General features: G+C 38.5%; 1 protein-coding gene across 4 annotated transcripts; it reads right to left on the bottom strand.

Annotated features, from left to right (window-relative positions):
- Positions 1–2,420: 2,420 nt before the first annotated feature.
- ARPP19 (cAMP regulated phosphoprotein 19) lies at positions 2,421–20,390 on the bottom strand. Of its 4 annotated transcripts, none has more exons than XM_019968824.2 (4): positions 20,293–20,390; positions 19,949–20,003; positions 10,747–10,869; positions 2,421–6,675 (listed from the first exon to the last, which is right to left on the bottom strand). In XM_019968824.2, the coding sequence occupies exons 2-4, from the start codon at positions 19,991–19,993 to the stop codon at positions 6,505–6,507; spliced, it is 339 nt and encodes a 112-aa protein (XP_019824383.1). In that variant the 5' UTR covers positions 19,994–20,003; positions 20,293–20,390; the 3' UTR covers positions 2,421–6,504. The 4 variants fall into 4 exon arrangements, with proteins under 4 accessions (XP_019824383.1, XP_070653633.1, XP_019824382.1 ...); XM_070797532.1 differs by lacking the exon at positions 20,293–20,390 and adding an exon at positions 20,181–20,241; XM_019968823.2 differs by lacking the exon at positions 20,293–20,390 and having other exon boundaries at positions 19,949–20,102.
- Positions 20,391–26,888: the final 6,498 nt, after the last annotated feature.

Below are 26,888 nucleotides of genomic sequence, written 5' to 3'. Positions count from 1 at the left end.
CAAGAAATGGTTGACAGCCAACAGGTAAAGAAATAATGGTGAAAATATATGATTAGACATTGTAAAGAAGCCTATAAAGGAATCAGAAGTAGTGATATGATCTTAGGAGGGAGGAGGAGGGAATGTAAACTTAATCCTCCTTTATCAGTCTGGAAAACTATTAGTTTATGTATAAAATTAAGAAATCAAGAAACAGTGGTCTAAACTACTATTGGGAGCCATGGAGGCAACGACCAGAAGAAACATGAAACAGCTTGAATGTCCCTAGTAGCTCTCCCTCTAGGGAGCTCAGCTTGGTGGTGGAGGCATTTTTTGTGATCCCTAGCTTTGCACTGGAGAAGGCAATGGCACCCCACTCCAGTACTCTTGCCTGGAAAATCCTATGGACAGAGGAGCCTGGTAGGCTACAGTCCATGGAGTCGCGAAGAGTCGGACACGACTGAGTGACTTCACTTTGACTTTTCACTTTCATGCATTGGAGAAGGAAATGGCAACCCACTCCAGTGTTCTTGCCTGGAGAATCCCAGGGACAGGGGAGCCTGGTGGGCCACCGTCTACGGGGTCGCACAGAGTCGGACACGACTGAAGTGACTTAGCAGCAGCTTTGCATCATGTACCTCTAAACTACTTGACTGCAGAATCACTACGAGTATAGTTTTACCTTTTAAAAAAGCTAGGAGGAGCAGGAAAAGAAATCTAATTATTAATTTAGAACCAGGTTTTGGTTCTGTCATTCTGACGGCAGCAATTGACATCCCACTGAAGGCACTTGCTGCATTCAGTGCAAATGAAAAAAAAAAAAGTTTTTCTAAAAAGTTATGAGTTCAAACAACAAAACCACTTTATGGTATAAAGCCCTACTGCAAGGAAGGAAACGCTAGACATGACCAAGATGGAGAATCAAGCATAATCTTTCTGCATCCATATCCTTAACCTGGTTTCTCATTTAATTTCCAATAAATATTCCAATTCACTTTATCTGTTCAACAAGCATCTGAGTATGTATAAGCTGTTTCTAGGTGCTAGGGAGGCAATAATAAATTAAGACTTCCTCCAAGGAAGTTAAATTTGAGTTGAGATGAGAATGAAAAAGAGCTAGCCAAACTATGAACCAGTGCTGTGTTTAACGGAAAAGAAACCTGAATTCAACACAGGCAAAAAGATCTTGGATATATGATGTAAGAATGAAAGTGAGATGGGGGAATGGGCGGGATGCAGCATGCACAAGGGAGCAGGAGTGGAAAGTGACACGTTAGGAACTCTAGCAGTTGTCCAGGTAAGAAACCCTGGCTCGGGGCATGGTGCCAGCAGTGAAGAGCAATCAACAAATTTGGTGTGGAGTTTGTTGGATGTTGGTCACAGCCTCTGAGGAATGAAGGGTAACTTCCAAAGTTGGTTTGAGTACTCCAATGGACAAGTGCACAGAGGTGTCATTTACTGAGTTGAAGGCTGGAAGGAAGGATAATGCTACAGAGAAAAATCAAGTTACCTTCACACACCATGATCTCCAACCAAACTTCCTTATACAGAGCCACATTTTCCTAGCTCCTTGACTATTCGAAAATAACAGCTCTCTACTTAAAATGCTCTTCTTCCTCCCTTTTCCTCCACCAATGACTACAGCAACCTATCTCTCAAAACTGCCTCTAAAATTCCCGATTACCACCCATCCCATTTATCCCCTAGACTGAATAATGTATTCCTCTAGACTTCCCGGAATGTTATTTCTACTTCTTTTAAGGAATGTTAATACTTATACCTTGTATTAAATTTTGGAGAAGGAAATGGCAACCCACTCCAGTATCCTTGCCTGGAGAATCCCATGGACAACAGCCTGGTGGGCTCCAGTCCATGGGGTTGCAGAGTCGGACATGATTGAGCGACTCACACACACACACATTTAAAAAAAGAAAAACAGTTGACTCTTAAACAACATGGGTTTGAATTGCACAGGACCAGTTCTAGGTGGAATTTTTCACTAAATATGTACTACACTACTACACACGCGAGGTTGGTTGAATCCATGGATATGTAACAACGGATAAGGGGGGCAGAGTGTAAAGTTATATACAAATTTTCAACCACTCCCAGAGTTGCCAGACAAGTGTATGTACATACAATTTCTCAGGTTGTCTCCTAAACCTTCCTGACAGTACTGTACTTGAGTGTTTTATACATGAGGTAGAAAAGACTCAATCTGCAAATATTTCATGTTAATCTAAATTACAAAGTCTCTACCAATATAAATTAGACTGCCAGGAACTCATAAACAAACATTATTTAAACCAAAACAAAATTAAAGACTATAATAGTCAAATTCTTTCTGAATATCATAGTAGCTGAAATCTAAAGGGATCAACTTCAGAAAATATACCAAAAAACAATTTAACACTTAAATGAGACAAAAACAGCAAATAAAATCGATACTAGGTAGACATTTATTTTTTGTGTATTTTACAAGTTTAATTTTGGAAGGGCTACTTGACAAATTTCAGCATTAACTGCCAACTCTATAGACATGTTCAACAAAAAAAGGCATTTACTTTTGGCCCTTTTAATACAGGCAAGTGTCCTATTGCATCACAAATAAGAGATGCTGTAAAAGATCTGAGGGCATATTAAAGAAATTGGATTTTTCTTTCAAATGCTGTTTAGTTGATAAATAACATAATACAAACATAATGGTGTGACCCATCAGTGATTTCCAGAATAAAACCCATAGGCCTACCTACTTTAAAAGGCAGGAACTAGTGAAAGTTATTAAAATCAGCATTTTTATCCTTAGATTATCAATCTCAGAATGAAACTTCTTTGATCCCAATTTTACAAGGTATGGTGTGGTGTGTCAGGGGGAGAAGGGATAAGGTGGGAGAAGGGACATGGGGGAAGGCTGGCAGTGCATGCTGAATTGCAGAAGTAGGACAGTGGCTCAAAGCTGTCACTTCCAGATAAGGATAGTGTTTTAGAAAATTTTAAATGGGTCTATAGTTGCAGTATATTGGGGAGAATATCAAAGGACTGATAATTTATCAAAAATCATTTACTGAAGGCCATCAGGGGGCTTAAGAGATAAGCAGGGATGGAAACGGGGGAGAAGTGAAGGAAAATGAGGTGGAAAAGGAAAATGAAAAATGAAGAAATGTGTCTGAATGTTGGGGAAACATAGAAAGGCCACCAAAGAAACTCTTTGTTGCCACTCAGACATGCCCTTCCTACAGGATACCTGCCCCTGAATCACCAGAGTTTGGGGCACAATTCAAGTAGAGCTCACATTTCAGTGTTGATGAGACTTCACTAATTTGGACTGAGAAAGAATACCTGTCTGATTTAGTAAAAAGTATCAATAAACATGTAGAGGTATAGTTCTGTTACATCAAATAAAATGAGGAACAAATTCCAAGTGAAGTAAGAACAAATACAGGCCTTGATGAACAGTTAAAATGATGTTTTTTTAAGTGAGCAGCACAAGAATATTGAGTAACTTGTAAAGAGACTGCAAACATGCGCCTTCCAGTTCATCCAAACAATCCAACAATTCTATCCCAACATGCCAATAACTAGAATTGTTTTACTCAGATACAGTCTTTAAAAATGAAATGTTTCTAAGAACTGTACTATCAAATAGGAGCTACTGGACATGAAACAGGTAATTTATTTTAGCTGGTTTTCATTTAAGTATTTTTCTCCAACTTGTTTATGCCAACATACATTTACAATAAGGACAATGATTTAAATTGGTCATTTCTCAAACCACAATTCTGAAACCATAGAAATGTTTGATGAAGCCCATCTTATTCAAAAATCTTCACTCAAGCAATGGTGAAACAGCCTGCAACTATACCTTCAATAAACTGAGCTAAGAAGCAGAACAGAAATATAAAAATGTATGACCTCTATCCCAAGCACCAATAATGGAGACTAAGCAATTACTTAAACCTACAAGTCCTACATGACCGGTCTCTCCTGATGGAAAATCCTGAGATTTCAATCATTGTGACTTTACAGAAGGCAGGCTGGTTTAATGAGGAAACTTACTTTTAATAAAAAGACAACAATATTTTATTTTGGGCACTTACTCAGTATTTCACAGATCCTCAACAAGTTTTGAGGTAGGTTAATATTAGTATTTATTTTACAAACTAAAACTCAGGCAGAGATTACATCACTTATTGCAAACCATAGCAGGAGTCCTACTATAACCAAGAATAACATGGTTTTTCAGATTAATCTGATGTGTGTGAATTTAACAGTGACAGCTTGCAAGTAGTCATTAAAAACAAAACCCAAACCCCACTAGGTATTACAGAAATTCTACTTCGGGCATTTTGTAATTCGTAAATCAATCCTATAATGATTATACATGCTTTTGAATAACCTACTTACTCTCATTACAAATCTATTTATGTATAACTAAACCTTATAATTGAAGAAGGAAATGGCAACCCACTCTAGTACTCTTGCCTGGAAAATCCTATGGACAGAGGAGCCTGACAGGCTATAGTCCATGGGGCCACAAGAGTTGGACACAACTTAGGGGCTAAAACTAAAACCACCAATCCTTATAGTAACAAATTAGTGCATTACTGATTTTGTTGTTCTCTTCTTTTGGGGTGGGTGGAGCAGGAAGATAATCAGCCAGCTTTCCCCAGAGTGCAGGGCAGCCTTTAGGTGCAGGCGCTATGCTCAACGCACCATCTATGGTGATTTGGGATCAAAGGAAATCAAGTATCTAATGAAGCCAAGATCCAGAAAAGATGCCTGGACTCAAAAGAGGTGGAGGCCCTGCACAAGTCAAAGAAGAAAAACGCACTATCATCTCAGGTTACAGATCCTCTACGTCATGCTACAGCGTCACAACTTAGGGGAAGAGCTCTTAAAAGAGCAGTAGATTTGTCCCAGCAGTCTGTTAATTAAAGTTCTTACTAACTAGACAAACCACACATACAATTAATTTACATTTTATTAAAATGACATCTATAGAAGCAAAATATCTAAATATGTATTATCTGTTCCACCTATCACGTAAATTGCTCTGTCACAAGTCTAATTCACTTAGCTTATTATTATTACTTGAAATTCAGCTCATTCTGACTAGATTCCTGGGCCAATCTTCTCAAATACTTGTTTTATTATAAATTTCCTTTTATTTAAACAATTGTCAGTTAGTAATAACACAGGATTAAGAGTGGTTAATTAACAACTGAGAAATTATAAGGAAAATGTAATTATTGGGTTAGAAAATACAGCACTCAGCAGAGCAAATTTCAAGAGTGAACATACTTATGTTTCTGAACAGGCTGAATCGCACAGCCCAACACAATGTGAGTCAAAGAAGCAAAAAAAAAGAAGGGAGGGGCCACAAGAGGCAAAGTCTTTTATTCTAGTGTCCCCTAAATTGACTGTGCAAGTAAAAAGTTTCTACATTAAAAAAGTTTATATAAATTATATGAACAGTAATTTTCATAAAAGTCAAAATGAAACGTTCTGCCTAGGACAAAAGATATGCCTAAGCAACATACCATATTTGCACAAGGCCACTGAATGTCATGGGTACTGCTAACAAATGAAAAAGCTTAAGTCTACGGCAGACTGAGCAAAGATTTCAGTTTGGTATTCTATAACCCCAAGACTATAAACTACTCTTACTATACAAAAGCTCTAATGACATACAGAGTTTTTTGTAGGAACTCTTGTGCTTCTGGTTGGCACATTTCTACTCTTTAATATGTGAAAGTAACACAGACAGTTGTGAGAGGTTGTGCAAAACTACTGTATTTACAAAAATGGCACAAAGTGAATTCAACAGTTGATGCACATGCACACTTCATTCACATCTTCAATGACAAAAGGTATTCTGAACACTATAGAACTGAATAAGAATACTAGCTTCAACAGCAGCTGTTAAGCAATAGAGTCACATAAGTTACACCAGAATGGGCAAATATTGCCCAAGTAAAATTCTATTGTTAAAGCCAAAACAGATTTAAGGCCATTCACGTTCAAGCACAGGATACAAATCTTTTGGAGCCCCATTTATTTGTGTTTGAAATATGTGACCTCTCTTCTAACTTGTGGTCTTAAACTTCTGTTTACAAAACCCAAAAGGAAAATCCAGAAGAAACCAACAGTAGAGGTTATATTAAATAAGAGTAACATACAAAGCTATAATTAAGATGAATTAAAGAAAGCCAACATTTAAACTGCAAAACTTGTTAGTTACTTGTTGGATCCAGCCCTACACTAGGAGTTAGGTAATATATACAATTATTTTCAAGTAGATTACTTTATGTTGCTCTAACATGTTCTTTTCATCAGTGCACTGTTAAACTAATCAAAAACTCTACACATGTATATTCCCTTAAAATAGCAGCACACACTACCGCTACCTGCAAAGCCATCACTCTCAAATGACACAGGGAGTAAAAGGAAATAAAAAGCAGAGGAGTAACATATTAAGGAGAAATAATGGGCATTAGAAGATTCATGCAGTTCAGCTCTTTTTAATCAGCCAGCCAGTTTGCTAGCAACAAGAGATGGTTTCCGTTGAGGAAGGTCCTGTGGAGTGGGAATGTGGTCACCAGTGACCTCTGTCTTATCCGGGGTTGCAGTAGGAAGTTGCTTGTTCTTCATTTTTGCTTTAGCCATGTTGTAATCCCCAGAATCAAAATATTTTTGCTACAAGGGAAAAAAAGAAGAATTCAGACTAGAGTTTAAAAAGTTTTTATGCAATTACACTCATTTAAGATATAAACGTGACTCTATACTGTCAATATAAAATAAGCCTAAAGTTTAGAAAAAAGCAAATATCAATTACATGAAATAGCTATGTCTCTACAGTGAATTCTGTCAGTCAGGCAAGAACACCTTCTTCAGGCTTACTTACATCATTCTAGTTCCAGTATGGAACCCTCAAGATTAACATCAACTTCCAAATCAATCTATTGGGAGTGAATAGCCCTGGACTTAAGAATGGGAGGCAAGCCTTTCATTTACTAATGTAAACACCTAGGTTAAATTCTTATTTAAATGATTTTGGGGAAAAACACACACATACAACTCACTAACTTGTATTTGGGATGTGCCACCCACCTTCAATCAAGCTTACAATTATGAAAACTATTCATAGATGCTGGTACTCTGTCAACTAAGATGAACTTTTCTGTAAGGATTTAAACCATTTATTTGAATTTAAGCAGTTCACTAAAATTAAATTTAAGGTTCAAATACAAACGCTAGGGTAATCGAAGAAATAAACTGAATAGAAATTATCACTTAAAATACACAACCCTATTCTATACCACCATTTTTCACCTAAGCCACTAAGTATAACAATCACTCTTTTTAGTTGGAGAGATGAATAGGTGAACACCATACCGTTTTATCACTGAAATAGAAATTCTGGAGCTAAAGATCAACCTTAATATAGACAATCTACATAAACTGGTGTGTTCCAAAGTAAAAACAGGTGAATTTGCCAGGTTCCGACTTTTCACCTATCGTGTTTGGCTTGCCTTTACTGAATGCCTGCTATACTATACAAGGCACTATGTGAATCATGAAGAGACATAAAAATGGACAACAGCCACCTAAATCCACTATTATACTGTCTTAAATACACAAGATGCTGTGGTTACTCAGAGCCCACAGCATAGGCAAGAAGAATCATCCAGATATGAGATGAGGACCTGGACAAAGGGTGAAAAATATAAATACTCTTTTTGAGATTTCAGAGATAACTCAAGTGGTAAATGGAGGAAATAGGAAATCACAGCTTAGTTTAAGGTTGTTCAGTAGCCTAAAAAAAGATCTCATGAGCTGCCTTCCTCCAGGGACTATTCTTTTATAAGCACCTAACGTTAGGCCAAGAGACAAAGACTAGGAAACTCAGACCAGGAAGATTTGCTGCAGCTTCATTTCTGCATGTTTTAAAATGTGTGTAGTGTGGGGGGCAGGATAAATTGTGAGACTGGGACTGATAATAGTATACACATTACTATAGAATAGATAACTAACAAATAAGAACCTGCTGTATAGCACAAGGAACTTCACTTAATACTCTGTAATGGCCTAAATGGGAAAAGAATCTAAAAAAAAAAAAAAAAGGATATAGGTATATGTGTAATTCACTTTGCTATACACATGAAACTAACACAGCATTATAAATCAACAATACTCCAATAAAAATTAAAAATATAATAAAATGAATGCAGTGAAAAAAAAGAATCCCAGAATTTCTGATGTACTATATATTACATTAGTGAGCTACTTAAGAGTTTAGTAGCCTCTAAAGGAGAAAGCAGCCTGCCAAATTTTTTAGAGTCAAAAGCACAAAATGAGAAATTTAACACACAGTGCAAATTTTAGGCAGATTTTCTCCAATGTAGTAAAGTCAGTTTCTAATAATAGCTATTCTAGGTGGCTCAGATGGTAAAGCGTCTGTCTACAATGAGGGAGACCGGGGTTTCGATCCCTGGGTCGGGAAGATCCCTGGAGAAGGAAATGACAGCCCACTCCAGTACTACTGCCTGGAAAATCCCATGGATGGAGTAGGGTGATAGGCTACAGTCCATGGGGTCGCAAAGAGTCAGACATGATTGAGCGATTCCACTTGCACTTATAGTAACCAAAGATTCATCATAAGGGGCTCTCACTTAACTGATCAGGCTACTTTGCTTGAGATAAAGGAATTAAATTTATGTAGTATGGCTAGAAAAAAACTAAAATCGATCGAAGTTTCTCATATGGGAAAAGAAACAGTTCAAGATGACAACATCACATGTCTTTAACAATTTTTAAATTTTGCTTTTAAGTGGGGAAAAAAACCCCAACATATTCTGTATCATCTTACTTTTTAAGAGCCTTCTCCCACTCCCAATTTAAGGGCCATACTTACAACCATATTTATAACTGCACTGACATGAATGGATCACCTAAGTGATAGTATTTATTTAAGGTCATGTTTCTTAAAATTGGATCCTCAGTTTTTTGGGACCTCGCAAACTCCACAAACATAAAAAACATGGGACAGACTGCTGCTTGATATCCCTCACATCTCATATTGTTTAAAGCCTAAAAATAGGTATCTGAGTAACACGGAGTATGTAAAACAGAAAGAAACTTAATATAAATGATATGCAACTGACCTTCTCGAATGAGTGAGAAACTGGTTAAAGATACTAAGACAATCTGCAAGTTTGCTATTGCAACAGAAGAAAACTAAAATCATGTGACCAGATATTTTCTGAAAAATAAAAATCTTTTAACATAGTAAGAAATGATATAGTTGAATATAAGATTTGACTTCTCTAAAAGTGCTTATTCACTAACATTTTGGTAAAATACAAAATTTTTCTAGAGCTCCCTTCTCAAATTCTACATAATTATTTCTTGATTTAAGTGGCATTTTCTTACTGACAACTATTTACATCTATAACACCAACTCCAAGATACAATGTATATAAATTCTAACTTGAAAATACTGAAAAGTCATAAATAGTTGAAGCTAGAGAAAAATGACAAAGACAACAGCCTGAACGTTGGAAGAAAGCTTGTTGGTATAAGTTGTGTTGAAAATTAGCAAAGGAAAATAAAGCTTCCTAAACACTAATTACCAGTTAAACCCTAAATTCAAATAGTAATTTAACAATCAAAGATTATTATATAATTCATATTAAAACCACATCTGGTGGTATCATTTCACAATGAGACTTGGCACAAATACATTTTACAAAGAATGTAGAATATGTCTCCCATTCTGCTTTTTTCTAGGTATCCCCTGTATTATGGTCTTTATAATTATACTTTTTAAAATTACAGTTAAAGCTACTAATACAAAGAAATAATTGTTCTAATTTACATTTCATTGATTTTTATCCTGTATAAACATTTTTTTCTGTGTTTTAATAATAATACTTCCTCTGTTAAAATCCTTTATCTAGGGCATCTTAATGTTTTCCTTGTATATTTGAAAAACTATTTTATGCGTTAAAAATACTATTATTTTTGTAATGATTTTCCCATCAAATTACTTTTCACAGAACAAGGATTTTATTTTTAAATTGTTATAATTCTTCCTTGTCATCCTATTTTTCAAAGCTGTGAATGGCATTCTTTCATGCTATATAAAAATGCCACTCTATATTTTGCCACTTTTAAAATTTTCTTTTCATAGAAAGACAATTAGTGTGTGGTATCACTTATATGTAGAATTAAAATCATCAAACTCACAGAAAACAGAGTAGAACAGTGGTTGCCAGGGGATGAATGGTAGGGGAAATAACTGTTAATGGGTGCAAACTTTTAATTATAAGATGAGTAAGTTCCAGGGATCTAAAAAATGGACAGCATGGTCACTCCAGTTAACAATACTGGATTATATACTTAAGTAGAGCTTTAATGTTCTCACCGTAACAAGAAGAAAATGGTAATTACGTGAGGTGAAAGATGTTAGTTAACCTCACGATGTTACATATTTCATGGTATGTACATGTATCAAATTATCACACTATGCCTTTAACTTACATAATGTTACGTATCAATTATAACTCAATAAAGCCAGAAAAAATATTCTCTTGAAATTTGATTTGAGAAAATAATCCACATATAACTAGAGTCAACATGTAAGTGCACACACACATATCTGGTAGTAAGGTACAGAGGTATAAATACAGACACCTATTCCACAGCCTCTTTCAGCACAGAGTTCACAGGGTGTAAACAGCTGAAGATTTACATATGAGAACTTACCCCTTTCTGCAATCGTTTCCTTAAAAAATCGGAACCTCCAGGCTTTTGTCCCAGATGAGGATACCTTGCTTTTAATTTTGCTTCTTCAGCTTTCTCTGGACTAGTCACTTTATCTTCCATTTCCTGAAATAATTTTAAATAAATTACTTCTGTATTACAATTCAGTTATATTAGATAATTCCACCTTTTAAATATCTGGATTCTGACTTTTGTTGTCGAATGCCAAATAATGCAGCATCTGACTAAGAAACCAAGCACAGAGGCTTTAAAAATCTGCCTTGTTTTTCAAATGATCCATGTGATAGTTCTATTATAGCTGTGATGCACCCCACACACTGGATAAAAATACCAAGATAGCTCAGCTCTGAAGTCTTGCTTGCCATTACTTTCCAGTCATGTATAATACATTTATAGTTATTCACCTTCTATGGAATGCAGCAGCTCTCTGCCCATATTTAGAGAACTACCTTAATAATGTTAAAATAAAAAAAATCTTTTTGATCTGTTTATTCAAAATCATGTTTAATTGGAAGCTCTGAGATTCTTTAATAGAAATTAATAGCAGCTTACTTATCTGATACATTTTCCTTGAATCACTCAATGCATAAGACTCTGTTATTTTTAAAGGAGAGAAACACCATCTGTCAATGTTTAGATTCTATTGCCTAATTTCTCCCCATATTTAATGGCAAACACTATTCATGCCAAAGATCCTATTCTTTAATGTACTGAAAATACGTTTTCTGTTCAAGGACTATCAATATTTTAAAGACTATTCACTTTTAACACTAGTCAAGATATAGCCCTCTTTCTTCCCAAGAATGATACATTTGTTGTTTGTTTTTGGCCATGCCACATAGCATGTGGAATCTTAGTTCCCCACGAGGGATAAAACCCTCGACCCCTGAAGTCTTAATCACTGGACTGTTGGGGCAATCCCCTGAAATGGTATTTTACAGGAAAGCAGTGTCTACCACTTCATGGCAAGTAGTGCAGAAGAAAGAATGAACAAAAATAGCACTGCCAAGATAGGGGAGGCTCAAGGCACACTTTCTAGCTAATGGATCATTTCTGCACACCAGCTCAGCAAAATCACACACCTCTGTATATCTTGATTCTTCTAGGCTATTTATGAAGTCAAAAAGCAGAAAAGCTATCCATAAATATGCCAAGCCTACTGATCTTAGAAAGCAGCAAGTAATCATATTAATCTAGGAACTGAAGAAACAACTTCATGTAATTTTTGCATATATCTTCCTTAAAAGTATATTCATATGTTTTATAATCAACTTTATAGATTGTCAATATTTTTTTTCACCTGTGAAAACTTCCTCATGCACTGTTACCTCTTCTCATTTTTAGTCTTGGAGGATTTTGAGAATACAGATGCTGCTGTCAAATATATCCTTTCTCTGGGGCTTCTTTTACGTGTATGCTTCCTTCTGTTTCAAGTGTTCTATTCTCTAGAAGCTGCCATTTCATGCATCTACATGCTTTGATTTTCATTCTTTTTACAGAGGTCACATCATTCATTCACTTGATGTATGTGTGCCCAGCCAGAGACTCAAAATAGTATCAGTGATTCTGCCAGTCATTCTCTTCAAAAAGGGTAGCTCAAGTGTGAGATGTGTGATGTAAACCTGCTATTCCCATGAGTCTCAATCCCAGAGTATGTCTCTTTCAGAGTGTAAGCATATCAACATACTGTTTATCATTCTAGTGTTTCAAAACTCAGCCCATACAAAAGGAGTCAACTACCTCAGCTGGCAATCAGCTGAAGAACCAGCTCAGTCATCTGTTTAAACACTAGACAAAAAAGTGACTATCACTTGACCTGAAAATTGACGTGGGGCTGTCTTCAATGTGATCATGACTCTACCAGTGTTATTTAACGGTGATTTTAGTTATATGGATTTTTGCCTTATCATCAGATAAGTTGGAGACATTAAGTAAGTATAACAGAGTAGTCACCACAGAGGCTTCACTTTGCTATTATGGCCCCAAGGTATTCACAGTGGTTAATTTAGAAGTGGACTTGGGAGGGACCTACTCTAGGGTTCCACTGTACAATGGCTTTTTAGATAGGTTGAAGCTAAATTTGGAAACTGGTTGAAAAGGACTCCAACCTGATTACAGCCCGAGCACCTTCAAATTAAAGGATGTTAACAGAATCCTACATTTCCACTAAAACCATCCAGCTTTCTTAGGCCTGGGAAATGAGAGCTCTCCACTTCTTTATCAGTTCTCTGTATCTAAGAAATAGTCTTTAATTTTCCCTAGTTTCCCATGTGTATTCAGGTTTCCCCGTTTTATACACACAGGAAAAAAGTTGTACACAATATGCCATTTTATCTGGCATTCCCGTATTTTAATAAGAATACATTTATGCATATACTTACATATAATATCCAATTAAATGAAACAGCTCAATTAAGTTGAAACAGTTAACAGTTTACTATTGAAAAATACTTTGGGGAAAATAGCACCTACAGCTCAAAATATTTAGATTTACAATTAATCTGTAATGTGTCCTAGAAAAACAAAGCAATTCTTGAACTTTCTTTCCCAACATACAGCACAATGGCAAGTGCCTGCTAGCTGCAACTTTGTGGTTGGATTCAGAATTTTAGCTACATTTAATACCAAGAAGGTGCAAGATGTGACCAAAGTTACATTTTTAAAATGCAGTCAATACCAATCAAAACATCTACAATACTTTTAAAGGATCATACAGAAACATTCTTAAACCTTTGGCAGATGTAGACAGTTTCAGGGCTTATTAATAAGCAAGTTCAAATGCTTGGGTGTTCACCAACGTTTTGACATAGGTCCAGACTTGCTTGTGGAGAATTAAGAACACATCTGGTAGTGGACTGTATCCATGGACACTGAGCCCACACTTACCCTTCTCTAAACACTCTTCTGAATCACAACAGAAGCCTGAAAGCACATTTCCCAGACCAAATTCCTTTAAGAGTCTGTCAGTGGAACCTATATCAGATTAAAAGGCATTTTCTTCCTGGTGATGCCACACACATGCAGACAGCAGCAGCTCCTGTGTGTTCTGCAGAAGGGCATTAAGCTCACGATCAGGAGCTATGGTAGCCGCTACATGAGATGCGGGCTCAAGGACACTGGGTTCAGAATAGTGCTCACTCTCACAGGGTCAAAAGTTTTTTGTAATTCCTCACTTCTGGAAACATCATTTTCCCCTCTTTTGCAACTCTAACCTTGTAACCTAATCCCCTAAACCATATCCCTTTCTGTTTGATATACCCTCAGTGATTTCTGTTCTCCAGAGGACACTAACTGATAAAAAATCAGGTAAAATGAGCAATTTATTGAAATATTTCCTACAAAGTACTTGCGTAATATAAGACAGGAAATAATGCAAAGTATAGAAGAATGTATGTAAATTGCCAATTATACCAAGTATGTATGGTAAACTGCCAAGTAAAATTAAGGCAATAAAACTGTTGTATAACTTTTGCTACTACTATTACCAAAAAAAAGGTCACCTTGCCTCCAGGATGGTCCTGGCAGAATTGTGGGTGACTGGGGTGTACACAGGGGTAACGAGGAGAAGTGACCTGAGAGCCTACTCCAGATGCCTGACTTTGATTCCTATAAAACCCCATCAATATCTGGAGCCTGGAGATGTCTGATGTGAATACTTCATTTCACAGTGATTTAAAATACAAAAAGCTGTAATAGATATTAAAAGAGTTGGGGCAATTTATCCTTACAATCATATTAAAAAATACAAAAGACAAAATTTGGTGTGATTGCATTTCTAGACATCCTTCAAAGGAATTTTTGAGCATTTATTCCAGCTAGAATGAAAATACATCCCTCAAAAACATGAGATAAACAAGGAAATATCAAACAAACTGGTATATATGCATGTATACTGAGTCAGTTTTCTAATTTTCCCTAGCTTTATTGAGATATAATTAATGGATTCATTTTTCTGATTTTAAGAGCTTAATATGTGAGGCTAAAAAAGGACAGAGTAAAAAAATATATGTTTTTAAAGTATTCTGTGTCTCATTTAGAAAAAGATTTATGATACTAATTTTACAATTCGTTTAGTTAAGGATGCTTGATAAAATTTCAGGGGGAATAAATTTAATAACAGAACTGAAGTATAAAACTTCCAAACTAACAGTGGGGGTAAAATGGAAGAAGAAAATCAATCAATTGACAAAAAGAGGGGAGGACAAGAAAGGAGAAAAAAGGCCAAAAAGCTTTATTAGGGATACAGAGGATCTAATGTTCATGCCTCTAATTTCAAAAAAGCATCAAAATATATAAATCAGTCAGATGATAGGGAGCAAATGACAAGACTATCAGCATAGGAAATTTCCACACCTCTTCCTCATACAGATAGGTGAGAAAGACAAAGCAGTCAAGGTACAGACCACAATCCAACTACAATTCAGAAGTTAAAAGTCAATTATTTCAAAATTATTTCCCTGTCATTTTGAAACTAAAATACATTACTAAATAATTCATGGTTTAAAAAGGAATAATAGGAATATAACAAATACTTGGAGCTCACTGATAATAAAAATTCTACACATACCCAAGTTGCAAAATACAAGTGTCTAAGGACTTAAAACTAAAACTCAATGAGCTAGGTCTAACTTAAGAAGTTAAGACAAAGAACGGAACCCAAAGAAAACAGGAGAAAATAAAAAACAGAAATTAATGAAATACAGATACAACAAAAAGAATCAACAGAGAGGAAATGACAAGCTTAACCAAGAAGAAAGTATTCTTAAAAATTCAAATCTGGTTTCAAAACTTTACTCTCCAGGAAGCCTTTGTGCGTCACAGAAATTTTACTACTCTAAAGAAACAGACACTAGAATGAGTGACTGCATTTATCTAAGTAGTTTCTATATACTGATAATAGCTTTGGGGGGAGGGGCAGAAGAAGCATCATTAGAATTTTGAAACTTCCATTCTAACCTATGAACTAGGAAAGAGAAATCCAGGATATCACAACAGATAAATGCTTATGATGTACAAAAAAACAAAAATTTAAGAACAATATTTTAAGTGATAGTTAAGTCTCTTGACAAGTAACATATGCCCCCAAATAATCCTTGTCATAACACTCTACAACTCACACAGAGCCTAACATTTACTAATGTGAGGCACTTACATTTTTGTGAACTATTCCATTGAAATACTTTAGCTATCCTTTTTATAAGTAGCAGGGGCATAAGGTATAAACACACAAACATATGTACACACAAACATATATTCAAATAATTAAGGATTATTTTATTGTCTGCCATGGAACTGACAGCAAGTTTGAATGATTATTACCACTCTTTGGCCCTGAGCAGGGAAGTTACATAGCAACATCAGCAAATAAAAATCTGACCACTTTGAACAAATTCTTTATCTGCTCAACAGTATGTTCACTGATGCACTGATTAATGAAAGCCAACAAAGCCTTTGGTATACTGTCAGGAAGGTACTAATACTGTTATCAACCTCTATGGAAAAACTCTGGAGTTCTACCAAGTCCTTGCTGCTTGCCCAGTGCCTGGTATTTATTTAATGGATGCCCAATAAAAGTCTACTGAATGAACAAATACAATATATTCCAAATGGTTTTTAGAAGTTAAGAAACTTTTCAAAACTTTTCTGAGATTTACCTCTAGATTGCTAAGAATTAATGGCTGTACACAAACCAGAGTAGCAGGCTGTGCTCCTAACTGAATGTATCTTGAGCCTTTTGCTTACCAAAGGTACTGTCAAAAACAGTCTCAGAAAACGCCAATATTAACCAGTTTTTTAAAAACTTGGAAAATGGGAAGGCAATTTATATTCACTCTTTACTGATGACATAATGAAATAATTTAAACAATATTTCTCTTCCTCTTTCACCACTCACAAAAGCACCACGCATGCCTTTTATTTATTTTGGCCACACTGCTCGACATGCAGGATGATTCCTGGACCGGGGACTGAACCTGGGCCTCCACTGTGAAAGCTCGGAATCCTAACCACTAATCCACCAGGAACTCCCTGGTTTTCTTTAAAATTAACAGTAATCTTTTTTTTTTGGCCACAAGGCAGGTGGAATCTTAGATCCCTGACTAGGGATCAAACCCACACCCCCAGCATTGGAATTGGGCAGTCTTAACCACTGGACTGCCAGGGAAGTCGCCCAGCATACCTTTTAAACTGTCAAAAATATTTGAGTTAGCCTTTTCCAAGACATCTTACTAACTTAACTTGATGAATATTATAATAGAAACTGTTTTCTAGAGAATCTGCTATTAAGATCTTCTTTTAAAAAATTAAAAGCCACCGTGTGTGTACATGCTAAGTCACTCCAGTTGTCTCAGACTCTGTGCAACCCTATGAACTACAGCCTGCCAGGCTCCTCTGTCCATGGGATTCTTCAGGCAAGAATACTGGAGTGGGTTGTCATGCTCTGATCCTGTGGATCTTTCCAACCCAGGGATCGAACCCTTGTCTCTTAGGTCTCCTGCAGTGGCAGGTGGGTCCTTTACCACTAGAGCCACCTGGGAAGCCCTAAAAGCCACTATATATATACACACATACATATATATATATATGAAGATCTATATATAAAACATTCCTCTACTTTCATTCAGATTTAACTGGGTCTAAGCTAAGGTTTTTTACATTACCATGGTCTAGCCTCTCTTTTTTTTAACTGCAGTACTAGCAGTGCCATTTGTATAGTCATAGTGCTTTGACAATGTGTTCAACCGGAAAGTGTGGAAAAAAATTTATTTAACCAACATTTTCAGAACAATGCCAGATGCTATGCTAGGGGGCATGCGAGAAAAGTTAAATAAAGGAGGGGCCCAAGCTTAAGATGCTCACTACAGAATTACCTGTTTTAAATCTCCACATGCCCCTTCTTATCCCCAGGATCAGACTGCATGCCTGTCTCAGCTTAGCGTTACTCAAAAGTGGATGACTGATGGATCCATGAGGTCTCTGCTAGTATGTTTTGATTTCACATCACTGATAATGTAAAGAACAATATAAGCATATGCTAGGGTATCTGAATTGCCATCTTACATTTAAGCACCTCTGTGGTGCTTTGTCAGAGCTTTCATTTACAACTCCATTTGTCCAGGATAATGAAAAAAGAATAGAGCTGAATTTAAAATGTAAATGAGGTACCTAAGACCACACAGCCTACTCTTACAAAAGGAGAATTGAGGGATCATATGGTCCAAGGGAGTGTTAACTTGCCAAACTCAAAAATCTCCTGCACTTTAACAACTGCTACCATATTCTCCATATACTAGAAATTCAGTTTCAGCAAAAACAACATGCCACACTGAATTAATAATTCAAATTAGATAGTGACTCCATGCCAGGCTCATCTCTTGATTTTAATTTTTCAGAGGCAATAGGCTAACATACCATAAAACTATAAAAATATTTTAGCTGACTTACTCTGGCTTTAATTGAAAGGTCATTTGGGTATACAGACAATAATCTAATTTTTTTTAGGTCATCTAACTATTCTTCCAAAGAGAAGAAACAGGTGATTTGGCCCACAGGAGCACAGAAGTGACTCTGCACATTCTCCTGTTTAGGGACGGGACCCATGCTACGGGCACTTAACATCTACAGCCAAACCTTAATTCAAGAAGAGACACTATTATATTACTAACACATTGGCGTTAGTGACAACAGCCCTAAAAACGAGGACCTGAATTAAAATTTTAATGCAGACACAAAAAGAAAACATTCAGGATAGCCTTAATCTTGTTAAGAGACATAATATTAGGCTGTCCCAAGTGAATCAAGACTCCACGCTTTAACAACATACTAGCAAATCTCATAAAGGAAAATTACATAGCACATTACTGTACATCAGCAGTTGAAAATGGGGTTGATTTAGTGTTTAAGACAAGACATCAGGGATATGGCTTGACCATTTTATTTGGATTCCTAAATCCTAAAGAAATAATGAACACCATGATAAATGATCGCAATCTTATGATATATATATTTCTCTTTATTTTCCCCCTAAGTTCAATTTTTATCAAAGTGTGAAAAATACCCAACAAAGTTTTCATTGGACTATTCTCGAATAAAGTAGTGACTTGGCCTATTATTTACGCTGTATTTTTTCCTCCAGTTACTTTACAAGTAATATCATAACAAAACCATCCAATTCAGGAAAAGTTAATATGGTAAAGAACATATGGAATGGGTTTAGAACACTAATCAAATTTCCAGCCTGATTAGGGGCATGGCTGTAACCTTAAGCAGAAGTCCTTACAAAATGCAAGTATTAGACCAAATCCTATTTATGATAATGCCCTCTGATTCTTTAAACAATTACGGTGGAAGAAGCAAGCGCTAGCCTATACAAATATAAAGCCTTTATGTTCGTAATTTGAATCACACAGATCCGTGGCACATTTCTCTACACCAGCAAGATATTGCAAGTGAATTTACAAAATGTCCCCATGTTTCCACACAAAAAAAGTGATCAATTAAATTGGTTAAAAAGAAAAAAATAAATTCCAATTTTTAGTCATATGCGAATCCCACTGGCTCACATTTCTAACCACACGTTGCGCCAAAAGCACTAAGTTACCCAGCGCATTTAAGCCTCACAACAGTATCAAGCAAGGACTTACTATTATTTTACAGATGAGGAGACTAAAGCCAGAAGAGTTCAGCAACTGACCAAGGTTACATGGCCAACGATGACTGGATCTGAAATTCCAACCTAGGTCTAAGTCACCGCCCAAACAGGAGATACCGCCTTTGAAGTGAAGAGCACGCAGACAATACAAGTAGTTGAAGTTAGTCATTTGAGGGAAAAACAAGGGTTCCTAGGTCAGCAGCCCATGGAAAACCTTAGGCTCCACAAGGTTCAAGGCTCTAATGAAAAGATGGGTGGTTAAAGAAAACCCCGAGACACCGAGGCGTCAAAAGGCACATTCCAAACGCGGACAATACTCAATTCGGCACCAGGCCGGCTAACTACCCGAGCTCCTGCGGACCGCCGACTAGGGAGTGCCGGGCCTGCCCAGGGGAGGAGGGGCGGCACACCCGCTCTGCACCGGCGCCGGGCTGGCTTCGGCCGCGCCCCTCGGCTCCAGGCGGGACCAGGCCGCCGCCAGGCCCGGGTTCCCGGCAGCGACGGCTCCCTGGCCCGCTACGCGCGCACACTCACCTTCTGCTCCTCCGCGGAGGCTGCCTCGGGGACTTCCGCAGACATACTGCTCCCTCTACGGACGAGAGGCCGAGAAGAGAAGCGATTACCGGGTGGTCGAGGCCGCCCGACCACCGCGCCGTCGCAGGCCCACCCGCCTCCCGCCTCCCGCCTCCCGCCTCCCGCCTCCCGCCTCCCGCCAGCTCCCCGAGCGCCCGCCCGGGCCGCCTCCGCCCCCGAAAATGGCCGCCGCCTTATGACGACACGCAGGCCCGCCGCGCTCGGCGGGCGGCCACCACGGCGGGCGGCCACCACGGCGGCCCGCCGCCGGCCCGCCGTCTCTCCCGCGCCGCGCCCTCGCCTACCTTACTCCGCTTCTCCAGTTCTGCGACGCCCAAGCACTTCCTTCTTGCCTTCAAAGGTCGCGGCTCGCGCCTAACCTCACATCCGTCTGCCTAATGCTTCCTGGGAACTGTAGTTTAAACGTGTAACTGCCTCTCCTCGCCCCGCCTGCCTATTCTGGTCCCTTCCTTTGGATCCAAGAACCTGCCTATTTCCACTTCTCCAGACTCGCTGAGTCCCGGATTCCTCTTACCTCTCTGCGCCGTGCCCACACAGAATTTCGGGCGCCCCAAAGCTCTGTGCTTCACAAGTCTTTCCCTACTCTGCCTTGCCTCAGTTCGGTTCAGTCGCTCAGTCGTTTCTGCCCCTTTGCGACCCCATGGACTGCAACACGCCAGGCCTCCCTGTCCATCACCAACTCCCGGAGTTTACCCAAACTCACGTCCATTGAGTCGGTGATGCCATCCAACCATCTCATCCTCTTTCGTCCCCTTCTCCTCCAGCCTTCAATCCTTCCCAGTTTTAGGGTTTTTTTCAAATGAGTCAGTTCTTTGCATCAAGTGGCCAAAGTATTGGAGTTTCAGCTTCAACATCAGTCCTTCCAATGAATATTCAGGACTGATTTCCTTTAGGATGGACTGGATGGATCTCCTTGCAGGCCAAAGGACTCTCAAGAGTCTTCTCCAACACCAAAGTTCAAAAGCATCATTCTTTGCCGCTCAGCTTTCTTTATAGTGCAACTCTCACATCCTTACATGACTACTGGAAAAACCATAGCCTTGACTAGATGGACCTTTGTTAGCAAAGTAATGTCTACGATTTTTAATATGCTATCTAGGTTGGTCATAACTTTTCTTACAAGGAGTAAGCGCCTTTTAATTTCATGGCTGAAGTCACCATCTGCAGTGATTTTGGAGCCCCCCCAAAATAAAGTTTCTCACTGTTTCCCATCTATTTGCCATGAAGTGATGGGACCGGATGCCATGATCTTAGTTTTCTGAATGTTGAGTTTCAACGAACTTTTTCACTCTCCTTGTTCATTTTCATCAAGAGGCTCTTTAGTTCTTCCGCTTTCTGCCATAAGGGTGGTGTCATCTGCATATCTGAGGTTACTGATATTTCTCCCAGCAATCTTGATTCCAGCTTGTGCTTCATCCAGCCCAGCGTTTCTCATGATGTACTCCGCATATAAGTTAAATAAGTAGGGTGACAATATACAGCCTTGATGTACTTCTTTCCTGATTTGGCACCAGTCTGTTGTTCCATGTCCAGTTCTAACTATTGCTTCCTGACCTGCATACAGGTTTCTCAGGAGGCAGGTAAGGTGGTCTGGTATTTCCATCTCTTTAAGAATTTTCCATAGTTGGTGGTGATCTACACAATCAAAGGTTTTGGCATAGTCAATAAAGCAGAAATAGATGTTTTTCTGAAACTCCCTTGCATTTTTGATAATCCAACGGATGTTAGCAACTTGATCTCTGGTTCCTCTGCCTTTTCTAAATCCAGCTTGAACATCTGGAAGTTCACAGTTCACGTACTGTAGAAGCCTGGCTTGGAGAATTTTGAGTATTACTTTACTAGCATGGGAGATGAGTGCAATTGTGCAGTAATTTGAGCATTCTTTGGCATTGCCTTTCTTTGGGATTGGAATGAAAACTGAACTTTTCCAGTCCTGTGGCCACTGCTGAGTTTTCCAAATTTGTTGGCATATTGAGTGCACCACTTTCACAGCATCATCTTTCAGGATTTGAATTAGGTCTTGGAATACCATCACCTCCACTAGCTTTGTTCGTAGTGATGCTTCCTAAGGCCCACGTGACTTCACATTCCAGAATGTCTGGCTCTAGGTGAGTGATCATACCATCGTGATTATCTGGGTCATGAAGATCTTTTTTGTATAGTTCTTCTGTGTATGCTTGCCACCTCTTCTTAATATCTTCTGCTTCTGTTGGGTCCATACCATTTCTGTCCATTATTGAGCCCATCTTTGCCTGAAATGTTCCATTGGTATCTCTAATTTTCTTGAAGAGATCTCTAGTCTTTCCCATTCTGATGTTTTTCTCTGTTTGTTTGCACTGATCACCAAGGAAGGCTTTCTTATCTCTCCTTGCTATTCTTTGGAACTATTCATTCAAATGGGTATATCTTTCCTTTTCTCCTTTTCCTTTAGCTTCTCTTCTTTTCTCAGCTATTTGTAAGGGCTCCTGAGACAACAGTTTTGCCTTTTTGCATTTTTTTTTTCTTGGAAATGGTCTCGATCACTGCCTCCAGTACAATGTCATGAACCTCTGCCCATGGTTCTTCAGGCACTCTATCAGATTTAATCCCTAGAATTTATTTGTCCCTTCAACTGTATAATTGTAAGGGATTTTATTTATGCCATACCTGAATGGTTTAGTGGTTTACCCTACTTTCTTCAATTTAAGTCTGAATTTGGAAATAAGGAGCTCATGATCTGAGCCACAATCAGCTCCCACTCTTGTTTTTGCTGACTGTATAGAGCTTCTTCATCTTTGGCTTCAAAGAATATAATCAATCTGATTTTGGTATTGACCATCTGGTGATGTTCATGTGTAGAGTCTTCTCTTGTGTTGTTGGAAGAGGGTGTTTGCTATGACCAGTGAGTTCTCTTGGCAAAACTCTATTAGCCAAGTACTCTAAAAGAGTACTGCTTTTCTTTGTACTCCAAGGCCACATTTGCCTGTTACTCCAGGTATCTCTTGACTTCCTACTTTTGCATTCCAGTCCCCCATAAAGAAAAGGACATCTGTTTTGGGTATAAGTTCTAGAAGGTCTTGTATGTCTTCATAGGAGCATTCAACTTCAGCTTCTTCAGCATTACTGGTTGGGACATAGACTTGGATTACTGTGACTTGGATTACTGTGTAACATTGAATGGTTTGCCTTGGAAATGAAAAGAGATCATTCTGTTGTTTTTGAGATCGCATCCAGGTACTCATTTAGGACTCTTTTGTTGACTATGATGGCTACTCTGTTTCTTCTAAGGGATTCTTGCCCACAGTAGTATATATAATGATCATCTGAGTTAAATTCACCCATAGTCCATTTTAGTTCACTATTTTCTAAAATGTCGATGTTCACTCTCACCATCTCCTGTTTGACAACTGCCAGTTTGCCTTGATTCATGGACCTAACACTCCAGGTTCCTATGCAGTATTGCTCTTTACAGCATCAGACTTTACTTCCATCACCAGTCACACCCACAACTGGGTGTTGTTTTTGCTTTGGCTCCGTCTCTTCTTTCTTTCTGCCTTGCCTACTTCACCCTATTTATCTTTAACATCCCCAATCTGACGTCAAGGCCTCGGGCTTTTCTTGAGCCCCTATACTAGGTCAGAGTCACCTCTTAAATACTGTCATATGTCTGCATAGTTGCTTAAGAATGCACACTTTATCATTAGACAGTGTTTGTTGTGGATTTCTTTATTAATGTCACATTTCCTGTTTAGACAAGCCACGTCAGGGCAATATTTGCTTATATTTTGTCCCCAGAGTCCAGCAATTCCTAGATAGTCAATAAATACCTGATGAAGGAAGTAAACTTCCATTAATTTATCAACTCCCAGGGGTCCATTCCCACTTTAGTGAAACTGCTAGCACCAAATTCCTCCAATAACATTTTAAATTGCCATTTTGGCTTTACATTTAATCTATATTCTACTTGACATCTGAATGCTATGCTAAGTCGCTTCAGTCGTGTCCGACTCTGTGCAACCCCATAGACGGCAGCCCACCAGGCTCCGCCGTCCCTGGGATTCTCCAGGCAAGACTACTGGAGTGGGTTGCCATTTCCTTCTCCAATGAATGAAAGAGAAAAGTGAAAGTGAAGTCGCTCAGTCGTGTCTGACTCTTCACGACCCCATGGACTGCAGCCTACCAGGCTCCTCTGTCCATGGGTTTTCCAGGCAAGAGTACTGGAGTGGGGTGCCATTGCCTTCTCTGACATCTGAATAGCTACTGGCAATAAGTGGTGGTTCCAATGAAGCCTCTCTCATAAAACTTGGGAATAAGATTGCCTTCTAAGGGTTAAGCTAGTTAAAAGCAACAGGTAATGCAATTCTGTGGGAATCTGGTAACCATCAAAACTCAAACCAGGGTGCCCTGGGTAAAATTGTTACCTAGTCCAAGCTCTCTATGCTGGCTGTAGGACAGGCCAATGAATCTAAAATAAATAAATAAATGGCAGGTTCTTTTATAGACCAGAGATTGGGGGAGATGAGGAAGCAAAGTAAAAAGGGCATTACTCTTGCAAATATCTCCTAGAATGGCAAGGCTTGGGAAGGGGATGGGTTAATTTCCTTCATCCTGCCATCTACATGTGGACTCTGGAAGGGTTCTGGAAGAAGGCACTTCACCAGTCAGGCAGATGGGCAGGATTCTCTGAGGCAGGCCATTGTATATGATTATCATAACAAAAGCAACAAAAAGCAAGTCAAAGAAACAGTTCTAACATGGAGTCAGAATTGGCTTTTGCTCTCAACAGAACCTCTGGCAGGAAAAATTGCACTGGGGTTGCAACTTCAAAGACAAAAGGTACACTTCTTTTGGGGAAAGAAAATGGGGATTGTCAGGCAAGGGAGTATTTAAAATAATACAGTTCAAGATGCTGGGCCTGAGCCCACTCTTCTACAAGGATCTCTATTGAGACTGACAAGCTGGTCCAGCTGAGAAACTTCCCAAGATCAACTAAATATTTGCTCTCATTTCATACTCATGGAGAAGGCAATGGCACCCCATTCCAGTACTCTTGCCTGGAGAATCCCATGTACAGAGGAGCCTGGTAGGCCGCAGTCCATGGGGTTGCTAAGAGTCGGACATGACTGAAGCGACTTAGCAGCAGTAGCAGCATACTCACAAAGGAACTTATTGAAAACTTGCCTTTCCTCTATGCAGACCTACAAGGAGAAGCCAAGAATCACTTTGGGAATATGAGGTGCCTAAAGGCCAATACTAATACGAAGAAGAGAAAGTGTGGACAAAAATGACCATGTTCGTAAACAACAGTGACATATAATGTTACTTGACATTTCTCCTACTTTTCCAAGTGTGTGTGAGTTTGTCCTTCTATAATCTTTTTTTAACCCTGCTGACTGTTACAGGGCTTGTCCGTCACAGTAGCAGGAATTACAGGATTTAGGGCTGTGCAGCTTGCAATTAAGAAGCAGCATGATGGAATTAATAGAGAACACTGTTGTGATAACTTGGATAAAGTACAGAGGGAAAAGAGGGCAAGTTATGTTGTTAAAATCTCAGCCTGTTCTGTTAATGTTCCAGCTACTGTGAACTCAAAAGCCATTTTCCCCACTCTTTTGACGGCCTGTATAAATTCCTCATGGGCTTCCCGTGGGGCTCAGTGGTAAAGAATTTGCCTGCCAATGCAGAAGATGCAGATTGGATACCTGGGTTGGGAAGATCCCCTGGATAAGGAAATGGCAACCCACTCCAGTATTCTTGCCTGGAGAATTCCACTGACAGAGGAGCCTGGCGGGCTACAGTCCATGGGGTAGCAATGAGTCAGACATGACTTAGCAGCTAAGCACAGGGAGAACGGAGAATGCACAAGTCAGGCTAACTTTTTCTTTTTTTTTTAAGTCAGGCTAACTTAAGTAACTAAAATTTTTATTGAGCAACTAAAATTTTACTTTTATTGAATGGACATTGTGGTATATATCTATGTCAATGTATTTGTGAGATAAAATCTAGTACACACATATATAGAAAATGAGTATATGTAACCTTAGATAAAGAGAATCTGGTCCTGAAAGATAGTGATACTCACAAGGGCAAATTTGAATTTCTGAAGGGCAGATTTTGACCAATGTAGAATTTACAAAGACCAATGCCCCATTGTGGGGACTGTCTGGGAGGCCATACTTCCCAAAATAATGTTCCTTTTGCATCATCAACCATGTACCTTAATGTTTAAAACTACACAGTGATCACCAATTCCCTATTTCTCAGAACTTTTCTTCCCTTGACCTCTAAGAAACTACTTTCTCTCTCTTACTTGTCTGGTCATTCCTTCTTAACCTCCTTTGTTGAATTTTTAAAAAATATTTATTTTTATTTATTTATTTTTGGCTGTACTGGGTCTTAGTTGCAGCATGTGGGATCTGGTTCCCTGACCAGGTATTAAACCTGGGCCCCCTGCATTGAGAGCACGGAGTCTTAGCCACTGGACCATCAGGAAAGTCCCTCCTTTGTTGAGTCTTTATCTGCCTCTTAATGTGGGGATTTTAACAATTCTGTCCTTGGATACCCTTCTCTTCTAATTTTACACATTCTGAGAAATCATTTCTACCCTCATGGCTTCAACAGTCATATATATTTTAGATCAGTGCTGCCCAAGAAAACTTTATGTAATGATGGAAGCATTGTGTATACGAGCTAGTCAACAGAGTAGCCACTAGCCATACATGAATAATGAGCCTTTGAACTGTTACTAGCACAACTAAGGAAGTGAAATTTCAATTTAATTTAATTGGCTACAAGGATTAGAATTATTGAGAAACCTTAGTAACAGAGATTCTCATTAAATCTGGGGTGAAGTCAAAGAATTGATGTTTAACCAAATCACAAAGCTCCCCCTTGTGATTCT

The sequence above is a fragment of the Bos indicus genome, chromosome 10 (genome assembly GCF_029378745.1).
Source record: "Bos indicus isolate NIAB-ARS_2022 breed Sahiwal x Tharparkar chromosome 10, NIAB-ARS_B.indTharparkar_mat_pri_1.0, whole genome shotgun sequence".
Classification (NCBI taxonomy): Eukaryota; Metazoa; Chordata; class Mammalia; order Artiodactyla; family Bovidae; genus Bos; species Bos indicus.
The sequence above is the reverse complement of the archived record's forward strand: the minus strand, read 5'-3'. Positions and strand labels throughout refer to the sequence as shown.